The 20,517-nt window shown below is 36.6% G+C and overlaps 1 protein-coding gene across 1 annotated transcript in view; it reads right to left on the bottom strand.

Moving 5' to 3' along the window:
• Positions 1–2,150: 2,150 nt before the first annotated feature.
• Positions 2,151–20,517, bottom strand: part of LPCAT1 (lysophosphatidylcholine acyltransferase 1) — a gene marked incomplete at both ends in the record, with an annotated part of 46,658 nt that continues 28,291 nt past the window's right edge. Inside the window, 8 exons of the mRNA XM_081322154.1 lie at positions 2,151–2,326; positions 4,467–4,605; positions 10,350–10,448; positions 11,714–11,867; positions 12,591–12,716; positions 14,519–14,601; positions 17,955–18,009; positions 19,432–19,466. Of these exons, the coding sequence (XP_081178280.1) occupies positions 2,151–2,326; positions 4,467–4,605; positions 10,350–10,448; positions 11,714–11,867; positions 12,591–12,716; positions 14,519–14,601; positions 17,955–18,009; positions 19,432–19,466 (867 nt within the window). The remainder of the gene's footprint in view (positions 2,327–4,466; positions 4,606–10,349; positions 10,449–11,713; positions 11,868–12,590; positions 12,717–14,518; positions 14,602–17,954; positions 18,010–19,431; positions 19,467–20,517) is intronic.

Here is a 20,517-nt window from a genome sequence, read left to right as displayed (position 1 = left end):
GGCACCACACTGCCAGAAAAGCTGTAATAAAACATGTCTCAAAATAGAATTAGTTTTTTTTTAAAAAATATATATGATATTTTTATTCTTCTTCATCTATGTGTGAGATATACTGTATACTGGTGTTTTTAAAAAAACTTTAATTGGTCTATAATTATATTAAAATATAAATTTAGTCATTTCGCCAAATTAAACGCTTCCATTAAAATGTTTTTGTGGATGTAAATTTACAGAATAGCCATTTATAATGGAAGCATCCAGAGCAGAGGCAAAGTACTGTGCGGCTGATAAATTACAGAATTGCCTTGGTAAAATTGTGACTGAATTCCCGGAAAATAAACTAAATTAGTGGGAAGAATAAATAGTGATAAGCATATCCCATAGACTAGATTAAGAGAGAAGGAAAATTTTTATGAAGTTTTTTTAAGACTAGGTGAAAGCAATGTATATGTATTTTTCAGGATTTGATAAAAATATGATCACATTAAAAAAGGAAGGTTTATAATCAAAATTATATAATCCTTTTGGTTATGGAAGGAAAGAGATTCATATACAAAAGGTAATAAGCCAGTAAGCCAACTTTTATGTAACATTGTAGTAAACAGCACTAACATTAGTGTCTTGTGATAACCAGGAAACTAGGTTTTCACTAGAGGTATTGAGTGCAAAGTTAACTTGAATTTGAAATCTTTTTAGCTTAAACTCTATTCTGAGTTTGAAACAGTTGCTCTGACTCTGAAACAGGCCATTCTGACCTTATCACACTTCCATTTTGAGACTGAAATTCATTCCTAGAATAGCTGAACATCCCACTTCGAAACTGAAACAACTGTTTTGTATTATTATTTTTTTGCAAACCTGCAATTTTTCAATGAAAAGTAGCTTCAAAGTCAGGAATTATATAAAAAAAACAAATCCAGTACCAAAAAAGAAAATACTTTCACTCAAAATTATATAGCTAAAACTGGTGGCCTGTAAGAAGCCATATGACAAATATTAAGAAATTATAATACAGCAAGTTTATTTTATGCCTGTTCAGTCTAATACAAAATTTCATTCTGTGCAAAAAGCCATTAAAACTGCTTTTTAAAATGACCCTTGTTTAATTATCATTGCCCAGAACACGCAAATGCAGCAGTGACAGAGAAGACAGGGAAATAGCAAGGCTGTGTGTATTCCATGACCCACCCAGAAATATAGAAATTCTAATTTAAGTGCAGATTTTGCTATCCTGAGAATTTTAAACTTTAAAAAGGCATGTTTCTAGATCTTAAGGCTGAGAACTGTCTGAATTTCCAATTGTCAGAGGCAGTGTTTCTTAGGTCTGCACCCATTTTTTTACCTTTGTTCACCTACTTTTACCCATGAGCCAATTAACATGAAATACAGAAATATAACCAATTCATAAGATTGAGAAAGACTTTGGAATTCAGCTTTTCTAAAGTATAAAATCTGTGTTTCTGTGCTAAAATCTGGGGTTTTAGCACAAAATGCACACAATCCTGATAACTTCCCTTATTCTTTTTGATATCGAGATGGATTGAAAAGTTCAAAAGAGGTCATCCTACAAGGAAACACAATAAAAACAATTCCCTAGGTAAAAATATTTTTGCATACTTTTTTCCTCTTTAGCTACCTACTAGATTACAATGAAAAAGGTGAAACTGAGCTTGCCTTGCTCTGAAGGCCATTGACAGTAGCAGTCAATGTTGCCTTGTAAAACAGGAAAGCAGAATCTGGCCCACAAAGAATTCCCTAAATAGGGATAACACTAATCACCGAAGTGCACTTGACACCATAGGAGCTACAGTATTTTTTTTTTCACATGCACACTTTGTAGGACAGTTTGTACATGAACTCAAACAATGAATATAAATATGCAAGCATCTTGTTTTAAATATACCAATTAAAGTTTGTTTACATTCTTTACTTTCCAAGTTGCTGATGGAAAAAGTGATCTTTCCAATAGGAAGCCAAAGATGCTCATTAATGCAGTAAAATATTCATACACGCCTTTCTTTCCTTTCTTTCTTCACACATCCACACATCCAGCCTTCTCACACACTTCAGGTTATATAGCTGCATGACTATGAAAAGCCCTAGATAGGACATACTCCTCTCACCACAAGAGGATGACAAAATTATTAATATTAATTCATTTTTTTCTGTAGGGAATTTCTTCTATTTTCAGTAATTTCTGGGCTGAAATCTGCACAGAAGCCATTAGGAGCAGCAATTTCCAAATAACTTTTAGACTCCACTTGATCAGGATATAGGTACTCTTCAGCAAAGTTTGGGAATGTTTCAGTAAAATAATGGAAATCATCTAGAAATGGAAAAAGACAGTTTCAACAATCATTTTAATTACTATCATAAGTAGGATTTTTTCTGCATTATAAGTCATATTAAAAGTACTGTGTATAATTAGCTGAATGAAAATTTAGTTATGCTTTAGGTCTTCTGAAATCAATGGAAACTAAGTTGAACTGATTTCAGTAGGTTTTCCCTCAGCATGGCTAAGTTATGGTTTATCTATCTTTAGGAAACATGTTTAAGGTGGAGTTAACTTAATAATTGTTTAGAATTGTAGAATAATTGGAGCAATACATTGTAGAGTGCATAACAGGGCCTTGTAGACATCATCATCATCATTCTGAAGGAATCAAAGTTAAAGAACAACAGTAGTGTAAGAGTGCTTTACAAACTATTTTTGTTTTCCATGTTATACATCGCTTCTCTTGATCCACAATACCTTCCAAAAAGATACATACATAAACAGCCTTATCTTTCATCAAAGGCAACTCTCATTTCTATTGCTTATAAGATTTCAAATTTTCTCTTCTCGGACGACTACTCTTTATCTCAAGTTAGAGTATACACCCTAAGATTACATTATATTTCCATAATTGCATGCTGCAGAAAATTGTGAAAAAAATTATTAACAAATGTTCAGCAATTATATTTATTCACTACTGCCTATCTTTCTAGCAAGAAATCCCAAGATGCTTCAGAACTCTTTAGAAAGCAATTCAAAATCTCAATTTATGCATATCACCCCCATCATACTTAAGGGTAATTTTCAAAATCAGAGAGGTGGTTAAAAACAGTGGCAAAAGAAATTATTATTTTTTTATTTTAAGAACAGAAAAAATAAATACTATGTACTTTTTCTATATTAAATTAAAGACCAGGGTAGTAGTTTTTTTATTTTTGTATAAATAGTATAGATTTCTGTATAGCCCATATAAGAAACTAGTGTCTAAGCAGCATGGATATATGTTAATTGTTTTAGCAGGGACTAAAAGAACTTGCAACTAAGGAAGATATAGAGAAACTTAGGAAATGTGGTAGCTGGACTGACCAGGAGTCACAGTACTGGTTTTGCAATATTAATTGCAGGACTGCCATAAATGATTCTCTCTCAAGAACACCTCTTTATTTCATTGATATGGAATGTGGGCAATTAAAAGCAATGGGTAACACTGCAAAGTAGTTGCATTCCATCTTTTAGTATCAGTCAAAATGTAGTAAGGCTTCAATATGAATGAATAACACCAAACAGCATGCAGTGCAGTATATTTTGTATGCTATCTATTTATTTACAGGGCATAAATAATCAACCCATAGTCTAGTGATGGCGAACCTTTTAGAGACTGAGTGCCCAAACTGCAACCCAAAACCCACTTATGTATCATCGGGTGCCGGGTGGGCGTGGCCCTTTGGGTGGGCGTGGCCCATTGGGTGAGTGTGGCTGCAGTGGTAACGGCAGACTGGGTGGGACTAAAAAGTTCAATCAATCAATTCCAATTTTGCGAGATCTTTTTTTTTTCCGGGAGAAGTTGAAATTGATTGATTTATTTTTATTTATTTTTATTTTATTTTAATTCCATTTATATCCCGCCCTTCTCCAAAGACTCAGGGCGGCTTACAAGCTTAGCAGATTGAACGAACCTTTTTTTTTCTTGCACATGGTGGCGGAGGCCTAAAGCGAAAAGGTTTTATAAAACCCAGCTACAGCCTAGGACTAGGGCAACGGCACATGTGCCCACAGAGAGGGCTCTGTGTGCCACCCATGCCATAGGTTTGCCACCATGGCCATAGTCTATACAAACAAACAAGCAAATGCAGGCTCCAAATGCAATTATAACAAAAGAAGGAAAGGCACAGTAGCTTTGAAGTTGTTCCTTCCCTTTCTGGCTCTAGTATTGAGCCTCAATATTTATTCAGGTACCGCTAGAAGAGTATAGATTCATTCAGGGTTCAACTGTAGAGTTCTTGTTGCTGTCTTGAGATTAGCTGTTCATTTGCAGACCTTTTATTACCTGACTAGCTAACATCTTTAGATTGCCTTGCCTGCTTTGATGAAGGCATTGTCTCCTCGATTTGGACAGGGTTCATTTCCAGATGCCCCGCCCCCGTCTGATTTCCTTTCACAAAAATCTTTGGAAATTGGTTCATAGACTTACCATATGCAATTTCCCCTTTTTCTTTATCATCTATAGCTTTAAATAGATTTGACACATTAAGGTCTGAAACACCCATGACGCTCTTCAGAATGGAAGTTAAATCTTGTTCTGTTATACCACCAGTTTCTCTTTGATACATCTGTAAAATATGGACACCTATTATTTGATGTTCCAGAAAAGAACCATGTTTATTACTAAACATGAGACATGAACTAAAATATTAAGTTTACCACATGAAAACTATAAAGCCTCACTTCATTTCCAAGTACACAGGTTCCTTCTGCCCCAGGATGGTGTGATTTTTTTTCCTACCACTCAATATAAACTGTCTAATTAATTTAAGTGCAAATATGCACTTTCTTTGCTCTCTGGAATTGAGAATGTTTATAAATTTCTCTGCAGATTGAGAACCATTTATTTAATAATTTATTAGATGTCTTCATATTGCAGGTAGTGCTTAAGACAGTACAATTAAGAACTATACTGCCTAAACCAGGGGTAGGCAACCTTGTTTCTTTTATGACTCATCGACTTCAACTTCCAGAATTCCTGAGCCAGCATGGCTGGCTCAGGAATTCTGGGAGTTGAAGTCCACAAGTCATAAAAGAGCCAAGGTTGCCTACCCCTGCCCTAAACATACTAAAGCTAATGCAATACTAAATGTCACATAAAATGTTGCTCCTTTAAGGCACTTGGAGGAGATGCTGGTAAATGTAATCTTAAGTTTGTAACCAAGTGTGACAATGCACAACCATGGAAGAAGCAGACTTGGAGGCACAGTGGGTACGATGGTAAGCCCGCACCAACTTACTGCTTTGCTGTATATGTAGTTTCTGATGGAAGGCTTGCATCAATAGCTTTTTACTGATCATGCAACCTTGTCCCAAGGGATGTGCTGGTACTTTTGACAGAATACTAGGGAGTCATCCCTTTGTATCAAGCTTCATGCTTTCTCTAGATAGGCATGAAGTATCTAGACTGATGGAACAGAAACTGGCAATTGTTAGTCCAAATCTGCATTAGTTCTTAGTGTGGCATCAGACTACAGGATCCTTTCTCAAGCATGTCTGAAGGTGTGCTGAGGGTTCCTTTCCCTTCATTCCCTTCCCAGCAGGCAGGTAAGTGGCTGCCACTAGGTTGGGGAGGAAGGGAGGCACTGCAAGAGCAGCTGGAGACTGTCACAATATTTTCCATATGAGCATCACATGGCTGCAACTGCAACCCAGCAGCACTGAAGCAACCACAACTTTCCCAAATTTCATTCCCTCAGGAGTTATATGTCTCAGATTCTGTAAGTTAGCTCATTAGATTAGGACACGGGTGGTCTTGTCAATGTTATCTGGGAGGAGTTCGATCCTGTGACTCTGGAGGAAGTGGACAGGATTATGGGGAGGCTGAGCTCCACCACATGTTTATTGGACCCGTGCCCTTCCTGGCTGGTTTATGCGGCCTGGGAGGGGACACGAGGCTGGTTCCAGGCGGTTATATCTGCATCTTTGAGTGAGGGTAGTTTCCCCGCCGTCTTGAAGGAGGCGGTGGTGAGACCTCTCCTCAAGAAGCCTGCCTTGGACCCATCTGTGTTAAATAATTTTCGTCCGGTCTCCAACCTTCGCTTTCTTGCGAAGGTTGTTGAGAGCATGGTGGCGCATCAGCTCCCTCTGGTTCTGGATGAAGCGGATTATCTAGACCCGTACCAATCGGGCTTCAGGCCCGGGTACAGCACGGAGACGGCATTGGTCACTCTGGTGAATGATCTCTGGAGGGCTCGGGACAGGGGATATTCCTCTGTCCTAGTCCTATTAGACCTCTCAGCGGCTTTCGATACCATCGACCATGGTATCCTGCTGCGGCGTCTCAGGGGATTGGGAGGCACAGTTTTTCAGTGGTTCTCCTCCTATCTCCTGGGACGTTCGCAGTCGGTGTTGGCAGGGGGGCAGAGGTCGACCTCGAGGCCTCTCGCTTGTGGAGCCCCTCAGGGGTCGGTCCTCTCGCCTCTCCTGTTCAACATCTACATGAAACCGCTGGGTGAGATCATTCGTGGTTTTGGAGTTGGTTATCATCAGTATGCTGATGATACCCAGCTTTTTATTTCGACCCCAAACCACCCCAGTGATGCCCTCGACGTGATGTCCCGCTGCCTGGAGGCGGTTCGGGTCTGGATGGGGAGGAACAGGCTTTGACTCAACCCCGACAAGACTGAGTGGCTGTGCGTACCAGCATCTCGGGATATTCAGGATATCCCATCTCTTTCTATGGGGGGTGAGTTATTACCCCCCCGTAGATAGGGCTCGCAACTTGGGAGTCCTCCTAGACTCACAGCTTTCTTTAGAAGACCATATAGTAACTGTGACTAGGGGGGCCTTCACCCAGGTTCGCCTGGTGCGCCAGTTGCGGCCCTATCCAGACTGGGATGCCTTGCATACGGTCACTCATGCACTCGTGACCTCTCGTTTGGACTACTGCAACACTCTCTACATGGGGCTGCCCTTGAGGACCACTCGGAGGCTCCAACTGGTACAGAATGCAGCCGCGAGAGTTGTGTTGGGAGTTTCCCGATACTCTCATGTTACACCTCTGCTCCGCGAGCTGCATTGGCTTCCAGTTGTCTTCCGGGTGAGATTCAAGGTGCTGGTAATGACCTACAAAGCCCTACATGACATGGGTCCGGAATACCTTAGGGAGCACCTGCGGCCGGCATCAACTTCCCTCCGCCCAGTACGCTCCCACAGAGAGGGCCTCCTCAGGGTGCCACCGGTCAAAGAATGCCGACTGATGGCCCCCAGGGGGAGGGCGTTCTCTGTGGGCACGCCAGATTTATGGAACCATCTTCCGGTTGAGCTCCGGATGGCGCCCAACCTTCGCTCCTTCCGGCGCGATCTAAAGACTTATTTGTTCGAACAAGCTGGCCTGGCCTGATGGGATGGGGTCGGGTTTTATTACTGTTCAATGTATTTTAACCTATTGTTATAGTTCTTGGGCACCTTGTTTAATATCTTTTAATTTTTGTATTTTTGTCTTTTAACATGTATTGCCCTGTTCACCGCCCTGAGTCCTTCAGGAGAAGGGCGGTATACAAATAAAATTATTATTATTATTATTATTATTATTATTATTATTATTATTATTATTATTATTATTATTATTATTATTATTATTATTATTATTATTTGAGGTACCCTTGGTTCAAAAATCATCTTCCTATGATACATTGTTTCGCCCAGTTAAAGATTATGGGAATAAGTGTTTTAGTAGTACAAAGATGAATGAAGGAATCAGGAAATTGCGCCTTAGTTACATGCTCAAGAAAAAAAGAGGAAATCATTGCATTGTTGATTCTGCCTTCAAAACAACTACGCTTAACTTCTATTATGTAACTAAACATAGGCAGAGGCCAGAGCTAGCCTATGCAAAATCACCAAGAGTCTTCTGTTCCGTTAGAGTAAATGCTCTAATGCTTAAAGGCTTGAACCAAAGAGACAATAGTATATGTGTTATAGAGGCATATTTGCTGACAAAAGGCCTTCAGATGTAAAGCTCCTCTGACAGAATAGATTATGAATATGGGAGAAAGAAGTAGGTGTGCTAACTGAGAAAGCCAGAGTAATAGATACTATGAGGAAACTCGCAATCCTGCTCAAGATTCATTATTAGACAAAAAACAACAAAATGCTTTATATTTCACAAAAGTATCTAGAAAAGCCCTGTTTTTGCTTTGGATTCATGGATCAGCCATGTCTGGAAATTTACCATTTTTAGTTTTTGAGGTGGTGACAGTTTTTGGATGGAATAAGTATAAATTTGAGCTTCCTCCTGGATTTATGACTCTCCTTTGATGATCAAGTGGCAGTCAGGACCAGGAGGGCTTTTGTGCAGATTCCTCTTTTATGACATTTTTGTCTTTTTCTGAATTGCTTATAGTCACTTCTCATTTAGACTACTGCATTGTGTTTTATGTGGCTTGAAAACTTCTCAGAGCTGGCTCACAATAGAGTTCCATGAGTAAATTATATGACACTATGGGACATCTCTACTGCACAAATTACTTGATTTCTGAGATAATCAAATTCAAAAGTGAACATCTACCAAGAGAACAGTGGCAGTCTGCCAGGTAAACAAAGAATAAGGAGAATGCCAAAATATATTTCTCAAAATATGAACACCAGAAACAGGAGATAAAGAGAAGGCAATTCAGAGATGTAAAGTACTACAGATTACGAGCCAATATCCCCGTTAATTGGGCTGCAAAGCACTGGAAGCACAGAAATTAAAGCAGGAGCTCCAGAACAGCAACAAGCCAATGGAAATGAAAAAAAAGAGCTGAATCCATGGCTAAGGTATAAAAACAGTAACTATAGATACAATTTGAAGGAAGGAACAACCATCTTGAGGGAAGGGAGCCAATGGGATAGATAAGAGGTACTGGAACAGTTATTCAAATTAGCATTTGGAAACTGTAGAAACTTGAGATTTATGGGTAAGCCTGAGAGGGTATTAATGATCAATATGGATAACTGAATACAGAACACATGGCCATGAAGAGTGGAACCAAAGAGAGTCTACATATGAGGAGGACAGGTTCTATGTGAATACTATGAATCCTAAACAAAGTGTTGATATTGGTTGATACATGGAGTATGTGGAAACTTCCAACTGTGAAATGGTAGCACTATGCATATTCAAACAGTAATTGCGATGAAGTTAACTTGGCCTGAGAGAAGGAACCATCAGGTTTTTTTAAAGATATACAGAATCACACCTGAGGATCAAGAACGGGGAGCCTTGAAAAGTATGGTGATGGAGTTGGGAATTTCAAAGATGGTAACCAATGGCATAGTGCCAATCACTGGAGCTGAAGGAGAAGGAACAGAGGTCAAAATTGGTTGATTTGTTGCAGTCAGGCAATTTGATGAATCAAAATTTTGAATTATGTAAAACATATAATGCATTCAAACCTCCACAATATCAGCAGTGTTTAAATTCCCATAACTGACTTCCCTGGTTTCAAGAGCTCTCCAAAAGTCACTGGAGTATTTGGCTTGGAGTGAGAGAGAGGCGATATAGTGCAATAGAACATCAATGTTACTTCCATCAGTAATACAGCAAAAGTTCAGCAAGGAAGCATCTGGAACTAGCACTGCTAGATCAGCCTGAAGTCTAAACGTGTAGGTTTATTAAGAGTCATAACATGAAACACTTTGTGATCTATGAAACTTTAAGAAGTGCAGCTCTACCTATAAACACAAAAGTCAATGGAGATGGCATAAAGAATGTAAAGCTCCCCCTCCCTCTTGAAAGATGGGACTTGAGGCCATTGGCTAAGAAAACTTTGGCAACATATACTGTATTAAAGTAAAAATGTAGGGGGAAAAAGAGATGCAATGGTAGTAGAAAGAAAAAGAGAAATACAACAAGATCGAAACCAATAAACAGGGAAATGTGATTAACAATGGCCAAAAGGAAATAGAGATGGGGATTATTTCTCATTGTGTGCTGCTAGAGACAAAAAAAAAGAACCAATTTGTTTGATATGTCTCTTGATATAGATCTGCACATTACGAAGTACAATTCTGCCCCAATGCTCAGCTTTAAAATACTGTGGACTGAAGGCCTGTCCAGATACAAAGCCATGTTGTCATGCAAACAAACCTCCCCCCATCCCTTCTCATTTTGCTTGCACAGACAAAAATGCCATCGTGTTTCTACAATCCAGATTGCTGCTATGATTTTTAGCATATGGTAACATTTAAGAACAGTTGTAGTCAGTACTGAGTTCTAGATATAATGATATTGCAGTATGTGACCTAATGTCTACCTATGTTGGAAAAATAACTTGGTTTTTAAATAGCCATTAATTAAGCATTTTAAATAAAAACTGTTACTTGCCTTAAAAGCCAACTGCATTGTTTGCAATGTTTTCGAAGGTCTACAGACTACCGACAAAGCTGTTATATATTCTCGTATATCAATTAGGCCATCTTCCTTCTGTTGAAAAAATAAAGGAACGTGCAGAAATTCTTATCTAGAGAATATATGAAATTTCTGCACTTACAGACACATTTTTTCTAAAACGGATTAATGCCACTGCTATTTAAATGGGGGCCAATCCTTTGAATTTCTGAAAATCTTATGTAATTTTCTCTTTTTCTTTATCAGAATGGGACTTAGAAAGTTTGAAGAGTGTATTTATTTATGGTTTCATTTTTCAGCAACTTACCCTCTAAAGATGCGATTATATAAATATAGGCAATTTGATTAGCATATCTCTGCAATTTTTTTTACTGCAGAGTGAAAAATTTTGTAGTGCAGGGATGAAATTTTCTCCAGAAAATATATGTAACAGGACTAGTAGGTGAGATCATCTCATACCCACACACCTATTTCCAGTTTCCAAATACACTCTCTCTTATATGCATCCTCAGGGAGTCCTCAACTTACAACTAATCACTTAACAACTGCTTGAAGTTACACTGGACTTTAAAAAGCTACTTACAACTCATCTTCAAACTTATAATTGCTGCACCTCCCCATAATTACACAATTGTATTTCGGGCATTTGGTATTTATAACTGGTTGCAGTGATTTGCAATGGTTTTGTTGCTTCCAGCAGGAAATGGCAAAAAACGCCCCTTGTGTATGCTGGATTCACTTAATGACTAGGTACTTCACTTTACAACCTTAATATTGTGCTTTATGACCATCATAAAAATTGGTTGTAAAATCGAGTCCAGTCATGTGGTCCTTTGACTTACAAATGCAACAGCTCATGACCAGAATCCTGGGCGCCACTGTGCAGAGGTCTATCTGCACATTCTCACTCATTAACTAAACAAATCAGGAGGAAGAGGCTTCAATCTTGCCACTGAAGGAAGAGGATAGCTAATAGGCTGACTGTAAACCGCTTAGAGAGCTGTAAAGCACTGTGAAGTGGTATATAAGTCTGGGTGCTATTGCTACTGCTATTTCTAACTGCTGTTCGTAACAATAAACTTATTCTCTATTAATAAACTGATTGTTGTATCAGCTGAAAATTGGCATGGCTTCCAGGATGTGGATAAAATGATCAAGGGTGACAAATTGTTTTTATGTGCTGAGGCAAAGCAAAGCTATTTCCTCCTCCAGCAATTTGTGTGATACCACCCATTCCCATTCTTTCGGCACATGGACACAAGTTGATTTTACTCACAGTAACATTTTGTACCATACGATAACTTTGGGGCATTGCATTTCTGGTCATAATGAATACTTACCTCTTCAAAAAGTGCAAAGATGTTTCCTAACATATCTGAAACTTGGATTTCCAAATACTCTGCAAATTCCTTGAGAGTGACTTTTTTGTTTTTCAATTTCCTAGCTCTGTCTGAGTATGCATCAAATTCCTTTTCAAGTTTTTCTGGCTTTAACCTTAAAATGGTAAGGAAAACAAATTATTACTTTTTGAAAATAATTGTTTAAGCAAAAAAAGAGAGGATTCCTCTCTATTCTTTATACTAGCCTAAAAACCCATAAAAATGAAAACTCAGTTTCAATTGAAATTGTTTAGGAAAAAAACCCCTGATTTCAGTTAAAATTTATTTTCAACTGAGCAATTTATGTTCTCTTTTACAAAATACTAGATCAAGGCTGAGATCTTTATACTGTCTATCTTTTCTTCCTGCAATACTCCCCTACATATTTTTGTTCTCAATGGAAGTGCCTTACAAATTCTGTATCCTGAATTGTATATATTGTATATAAAAACTTTAGCTATAAAAAAATTAAAGTGTATTTCAACAGAATTCTTATTTTGTAAAAAAAATTAAATACTTTTAGTAGAGAAAATAATTTTATTCCAACAAGCATAAATTCTTAGGTTATAGTAAGTGATGTGTATACAGCTATATAAAATCTCTATGATATACTAAATCTGCCATTTTTTTAAAAAAAATCACATTTTAAATCACACTTTTTTTGCATCTAAGAGCATGAAGAAAATAAGTGGTCTTTCATTTGTATCTGAATCAAAAGAGCTCAGAAAAGCAGTGGCATGCATTTTATAATCAGTTTGCCACACAATTCTGAAAAGTATTACAAAAGGTTTTTTTTTTGTTAAAAATGTGCTTTATTATGTATTGATAATTTACTTACCCAAGATTTCTTACAAGTTTTGCAAATTCTAAGAGACAGGTATTTGATGGGAGATGGAGTTGTCCTTCAGCCAAAGCCAGCTGGCAATCTTCAAAAGTATAGTCTGTTACTGAAATTCCTAAAGCCCTTAAATAGATAAAAAATATGTACATGTATACATATATAAACATACACACACACAATTTCATAAAGCATCTATTTGATGCACAGTTGAAAAGTTCAATCATGGCATGGCATGGCGGTACTGGTGAGAGAAGTTTTCTTATTTTACAAACCTTTTGGATATTAGAAGTGGAGGCTAAGAATTGAAGCAGCGGTAATGAATTGAGGATACTATGTTGGATTTGCATTGAAGAGACTACAACCCAATTCTATTTAACATTTTCATTTCTTGCAATCTCCAGATTGCATCTTAATTTATAACTGAAGCACAGTAGGTTGCCATATTTGGTTATTTTGTAATTTCAGTCTTTTTTGTCCAATGAGATCCAAGAAGTGGTTACTCAGAATGCTGCCTCAGCACCTTGCATAGTGTAAATTTCCACAGGATTCATAGTGGGACTATTAAATTTAACATCTGAGTCAGGATTTGGCAGCTTGGTTTTCTGATCTCAGCAAATCCATGCAACGAGTACTGTAAAACCATTTTCCCATTGCAAGATCTTGGTGACTTCTTAAAGTATATTAGTTTACCCACAAAGGTAGTTAGCAGTTAAGCGTCCTGAAGCATGTGACAACACTCATTTCTATATTTATCAAACACTTGGGTGATGTATCTATTCTCAGACAGTACTTGGAAACTATAATCAGATGGATAAGGATTAACAGATTGAAACTAAATCCACTGCAAGCAAGATTTGACAGTAAAATATTCTCGGGTTCTAGAAGGCACAGGTCTTGCTACAACTGACAATATGGGTTTAAAAGGTTTAAAATGGGTTTTAAATACAGAATAGCAATTTTATAAAGTAGCTGTAATCCATGGAACTCTTTTTCAGCCATGCATGATAGCAATAGCACTTAAGATTTATATACTACTCCATAGTGATTATAGCACTCTCTGAGCAATTTACAATGTCAGCATATTGTCCCCAACTATCTGGGTCCTCATTTTACCAATCTCAGAAGAATGGAAGGCTGAGGCAACCTTGAGTGGGTCACGATCAAACTCCTGGCTGTGGGCAGAGTCAGCCTGCAATACTGCATTCTAACCACTGCACCACCATGACTCATGATGTACAGTTTCTATCTTCTCTTGAATAGAAACTTTTGCAGTGCTAATTTTCATCTCTAAAAAAAATAATCTCATGCTTGACTATTAAAATATATTCTCTTCGGTAGGGACCAAAGATTCTGACACTTCAGTTATTTAAAAAGAACTACTGTGCAACATTTAGACAGTTTTGCTCTTAATGTATTAGTAAAATGTTTCTGAATTAGCACTATAAAAATATTTTACTCCTAGATATGTGCTTGAGGAGCACCTCTTTTTATAGGACTTTATTAGCCTTCTTCTCACCTTCTAGTCTGAACCTGATTTTTACATGAAATATAAACTGTCAATGAGACAGAGGACCTTAACAACAAGAAGTCTGACACTATGGGGGAAATAAAATCTTATCTGCAGTTTTTCACAACCACTTAATTTTATTAATATAGCATAATTACCCATATTTCCGATCTCTCTCTCTGTTACAAGCATGCAAATATTTAGTTAGGTCCTTGGTTGCCTCTACAATATTCCCAATTTGTTTTTGTTTGTTTGAAACACAGCAGTAATTATTTCCTACTCCTAATATTTTCTCTATCTTCTGACATCAAGGCACAGAAAAAATATTTTTCTTACAGTATTTCATACATAAGTAAAAATGTTGCTACTATTTGAAACTATGCAGTCATTGTGCTATTTGAAACCTTAGTTTACTCACTCTGCCATTAAACGTCTCACATTGTTTGCATATAAAGATGGGTTTTTCTTTTCCTCTTCAGATGGTACGTACACAGGTAGGAACTATACACAGGAAAATAGATTTTAATGCAAAGTCATTATCACATTGCACAAACACATAATAATTGTGTTTTGAAGATGAAGAAATGTGATGAGAACAAGCATTTAAAAAAACCTAACAACCTGAAGCCTGAATAGCTCTCATTGAAAAGAAACCAGAATGACAAGTATTTGGTTTTCATTTCCTCCATTAGCATGTTCTAAGAACAAATGTAACCCTTCAGAAAACAAATGACCATTTTTGCTCAAATTATGTCTCTATCTTTGTACTAAGATTTCCTGTCACTACAGTTATTCTACTTTCCCCATCATTCAAGCCTTTAAACTGGGAAAACCCCTTTTATTTAAAAGAGCACTCAGATGTGAAATGACTTTCTTTCCTGCCTCTGGGTACAGAACACCACTTTTAAGGTACACAAAAAAATAAAACATTGCAATAAAAATCAAAAACCAAAAGCATTCCCTAAAAGCAAGCCAAAATAATGTTATCATGTTTGCGATAGTGGTAAATATCTGTAAGTTGGGTGTAGGATGAGTGTGGAGGTTCATTCTCTGAGCTTGTGGGTTGGTTTCCGAACATTTTGTTACCAGAATAGGTAACATTTTCAGCAAAATTTAGGGGCTTTCAACCCTCCAACAACCCATGCAACTTCTCCAACCAGCATTTCACCTCCCAATGACCCTCACCGGACATGACCCAAACCTGACCCACTATGAGACCCTCACCTGATGTGACTTTCACCTGACATGACAAGACCCACTGACCACACAAAGTCCTTATAAGAAGAACGCCGACACGAATGAACCTCCACCCTCAATATTATCATGTATCAAATCCCTGACAAACTAATTTGTTTCTGCATATCTTAAGCCAGTAAAAGTTGATATCACTCTGGAAATCCATAGTTGGATACTGCTACAGAAAATAACTTCTCTCATGTACTCATCAATTTAACTCCCTTTTATGAGACATACACTAGGAAACATACAACAGGAACTCTAAGAAACATGTAAATGATGGCCAGGCTTGTGGCAATAGACGAACAGCAACCGGTATTTTGGCCCAAGGTAATTTAGGCTCAATTCTTAATAACGGTTGATTCAAACATAGTTTGTAAAAGAAACTTCTGCCTGCCAAATTTTATAGAAGCTAAAATTGCTGATCACTTTTCAAAGGCAACCCCGAGGTGAATATTGTAATTAAGACAAGGATCACTTTGGCTTGATATTTTCCTCTCAAGAAATGTAGCTATGCAGAACTGGACAACGTCACTCTGAATATAATAGCTGTCTGATCCTTCCAGATCAATACAGCATCTAAGAACACTGTTTAGATGTGAATCGCTTGCACTACAGGCAGAACAAATTCATCCAGAATAGGCAGAATCCAATTTAAAATGAGTTTATAAATTGATCAATAAAGCCTCCACTTTTTTGGGATTAAGTCTCAATTCATTTGTCCATTTCCAAACAGTATTTCAAAACTTTCAGAATTTTCTTGGCACTCACTAATGGGACTTGGAAGAAAAATCTCTGGATTTCTTCTCCTTATTTCATATTAAAAAGTGCAGGGAACAATACCGAAGCCTGTGCAATTCCATAAGCCAAGAGTAATGTGATTTAAAGGATGTTTTTTCCCCATTTCTTCTTACAAAAGTTAGCAATAAAGGCCAGAGATATCATACAATAATGACTCAAATCCAATATCAGTTAAACATTTCAGAATATTACTTTGTTATTGCTTAAGCTGAACTTAGATTGGAAAGCTTTCAAATGATAAACTTCATCCAAAATCATCACAATCAAGAAAGCCACCACTTTCACTACTCATTCTAAGATCTTGTTTATAAACAAAGATGGGAAATTAGCTGAGTAGTAGTATTTAAGAGGACTTCTTTGACAAAGGTCTCAAAATATTACTTTAGAAAGGATTTTTCAAAAGAAGCTCTTACAAAACTCATTTCCCCAGCAGCCTTCTCTTGTCAGCCAGAAACATTATGTAAGTTATCAAACATTTGCTGGCCTTTAAACATCTTGTCCTCCTCCAAATAGTTTACTTATCAGAATTAGCTAAGTGATTGCTTCCATTGCCTTTCCAATATCTATCCAAAATGTAGAGATGAAATTCAAGTGATGCAAAATAATTTCCTTAGCAATATTTTTTAAAAATTAGAATAGTGGTTTTTTCCCCCTTATTATCTCAGATTCAAAATATAATAGACATCTGAACTAACCCCAGTGAATGTTTGCAAATACATTGGAGACACAGAAGAATATCTCCACTACTTTACTATCAGTCTAAATTGTCACATATGCTAAGAAATAGCTACACAGAAAGTCTATAAATTACTAATTTGCTTCAAATTACAATAAAATTTGTTATGAATTTAGTGCAGAACTGAAAATATTTAATACAGAATAATTAACTATTTTAAAAGCTATAGTCTAAAGAAAAAAACACAGTTTTGCAAAAAATATTTCCATATTGTAGGGACTCTACCATGATAAAATAATTAATAAAGCAGAACATAAGGAATATTTCTTTGAGAAAAAATCAAAAGCAACTGTTCTTTCTGAGAATCATTAATTCATATCATGAAATTGGAGTAAAAGAAAGTCAAACAAAATTTATTACTTTTATATTTTGGTGTTAAGAATTGTAAACAATTCAGGGATAAATGAATAATTAAAATTCCATTAGTTAAGCGTGTAATGACAAAAATGACATTAAAAAGTTATCTGCAGATAGACAATGTTAGTTATAAATGCACCATTTTACCAAGAATATGGTTTAGATTCCATTAGCATGGGAAGTATGTTAATTTATAACATATATGACCATGATGTTTCACTTTGTTCTATCTTAATATTAACAAAATTACATCCTGAACAGGTATGAACAATTAGTATTTAGAAGTGTGTTGCTGCATATTTTGACAGAAAAAATATTTGCTTCATTTTCATGAAAAGAAATATTCCTTGAAAATAACTCTATTGGATATTGAAGAAGTCACATGTCTCAGAAAAATCTGATAGAAGAAAGCCAAATGTTAAATGTAAAGCTTTGGCTTAGCTACAGTAATGTTAACTTTATTAAGTAGGAATTCATCCCTACCAACAAAACTCTTCAGTTCCTTACCCCATCCATAGATCAGTTTCATATCTGATGAAACTGATTTTATTACTCCTCTGATGTTGAGTAAAAATACTTATTATACAAAAAAGTCATAAACATTATGATGCTGTGCTGCACATAAATGCACTCTACTGCAAGGAAGTTGTGTGTTTTTTATTTCTCTCTTCCAATATCTATGCAGTAAAGTGCAGATTAAATACACTTGTGTTATTATACTTACCTCTATTTCCACAAAATTATGAAACTGACATAAGGTAAGCCACAAAATCGTTAACCTTAAGAAGAAGAAAACATCTTGTCATTTCATAAATTCATATACTATGATCGGTTTTGTTGTTAACACTAACATTTTTTGATCTTGAAACAACTAGTGTTCCACTGTTTTTGTTTTGTCTATTCTTGAAACAAAATTCACGACCTTTCAAATCTATGGGTTCTTTATGTCTCATGATTGGTACATTTTGTGACTCATTATTGGGTTACTTTCTTTCTACCCTAGCAAATACATCAACAGGCACTGTCACGCACCTAATGCAACTGATCAGGCGTAGGCAGCCTTGGCTCTTTTATGACTCGTGGACTTCAACTCCCAGAATTCCTGAGCCAGCCATGCTGAGGGGAAAGAGAGAGGTTTCCAAGCTGAGCCATGGTGGCTCAGGAATTCTGGGAGTTGAAGTCCTTGAGTCATAAAAGAGCCAAGGTTGCCTACCCCTGGGTTACAGGCATCTCATGAGGTGGCATGTTAGAGAAACTGTTTTCTAAACTACATGGTTTAGCACATGAAAAGCCATGTTGGGCTCTGTTCTGTTGCTGGAGAGAAAATTACTACCAATAATTTATTATGACTAGAATAGACTGCTACTGCAGCTTTGCGGAAAAGTATTCTGATATCTGAGTTAGGCAATCTTGTCTATTTCCCTGCATTCCATTCTAATATTGTGCTTTCATTTTAGTTCCAAATTAAAAAAAATCAATTTAAATCTTTAAAAATTCTCCCATTACAGATAAAAACATCTCTCCAAACTTCCTCAATCTTTGTACCATGAACCTGCTTTTAAGGAGAAATTAATTATTTCAGCTGGATGCATACTAATATTGCTATCTCTGCTATACACATTTTAAGGAGAGCCTTTCAAACACAGATGTACAAAGCTCATGTAGTACCTTTGTATTTTCAACTTCCAGTCTCAAACAGCATTAGTGACCCTTATTAAAATATTACCATAGCCAATTCTAATGAAAACTGTGTAGCAAACAGCAGTCAGCAGTGAATATCACCCCCTCCCCCATTGTAATATTAGAATAAGGAATGAGGGAGCAGTTCCAAGGTCCCATTTTTCCTATGGTTGGGATATTTGAAATATTTCAATGAAAGATAGACAGTTCAGGAAACTGAGATGAGATTTTCAAGTTGCGATACTTTCTCTGTGGTTAAAGCAAATTGCATTTTTCATTTCATATACAATCCTACAGGTATTAACAATGCATTCTATTTGTTTTAAAAGTTATTTCACAGAGAACACGCCTCAAACAATATTAACAGAATAATCAGATCAGTTTGGGTCCCAATTGTTAGTTTTTATTTTAAAAATATTAAGTCACTGCCATTTACATCTGAGCAAAAAGTAATTTAGAGGGTTAATGTCACACTAAATCTTAGAGTAATAAATAATTCAAATAGTATGTCACTGACTTACGCTCCTGGACCTTGCCATGTCCATGTAATTGTATCCTATAAACAAAATAATTGTTTTAAATATAGGTATACAGTTTCTTATTGCCCGACTCTCAACATATTAACAGGCTTCTTTTTAACAGTAGATATATATGATACATTAATCACAGTATGTGTCATTCAGTTTAAAGATTTTGAAAATGATTTATTTTTTGTAATTATAAATATAAAGCCAGGAGTTAAACTTCACATGATAATTTTATGTCTTCCATGAGTAACATTTCTATTACTGTAGTGGAAGTAAAAATTTAATCTATACTCTCAGAAATAAGACTTTAAGGTAGATAAAATAATGAAACATTACAATGGATATCTACTCCAAAAAATGTGGGGCCCAAGTCCAGGACCCGTCAAATGGGAGACCCACAGAAAATGCCACAGGCAGTAACGGCATGTCAGCATATTATCTAACAGAAAATTGTCCTGACTGGATTAATTCTGCAGTCATGGGCTATTTTAATCTGAGGTATCTCTTTCCAGTGTGGAAGACTGGCAGCACTGGTATATGGTGCTAGCATAATATAGGCTAATTCCATCACCGCTCCTATGTTCTTATTGGGGCCTTCTTCCCAGGCTGGAATGAATATTTCAAAGACACTTTTTTAATACTATGTAATCATCCACAAGGAAAAATGTTGAATGGGCTAGCAGAGGATCAGAGGAGGAGGAAAAATTAAGAAGGAAATTGAGGGATGTGAATGAAAAGTAGACGTCAACAGCAAAAATGAAATATAGTGCTCAATAAGAAACTGAAGAGTCAGCCAAGCAGTTATGGAAGAAGACACCTTGCCTAGTTCTGTTCAAAGGCACTGTACCCCTCTACAATTCTGATTACCACTGGAAACATCCACCCCTTTTTTTTCTACTCGGGTTAAAAAAGTGTGAAGAAATTCTGCCCAAATTACAATCCCATTTTTAATTTTTCTTGCTCTATGCTTGACTGCTATTCTTGGAATATGAAGTGAACATCCCTTAATTTAGATTAAAATATCAGCTGTACTTACACCAAAACAATTCTCTTTAGCCATCACAATAAATGTTATCCGCT

The sequence above is a fragment of the Vipera berus genome (assembly GCF_964194415.1).
Source record: "Vipera berus genome assembly, chromosome: 3".
NCBI classification, from domain to species: domain Eukaryota; kingdom Metazoa; phylum Chordata; class Lepidosauria; order Squamata; family Viperidae; genus Vipera; species Vipera berus.
The sequence above is the reverse complement of the archived record's forward strand: the minus strand, read 5'-3'. Positions and strand labels throughout refer to the sequence as shown.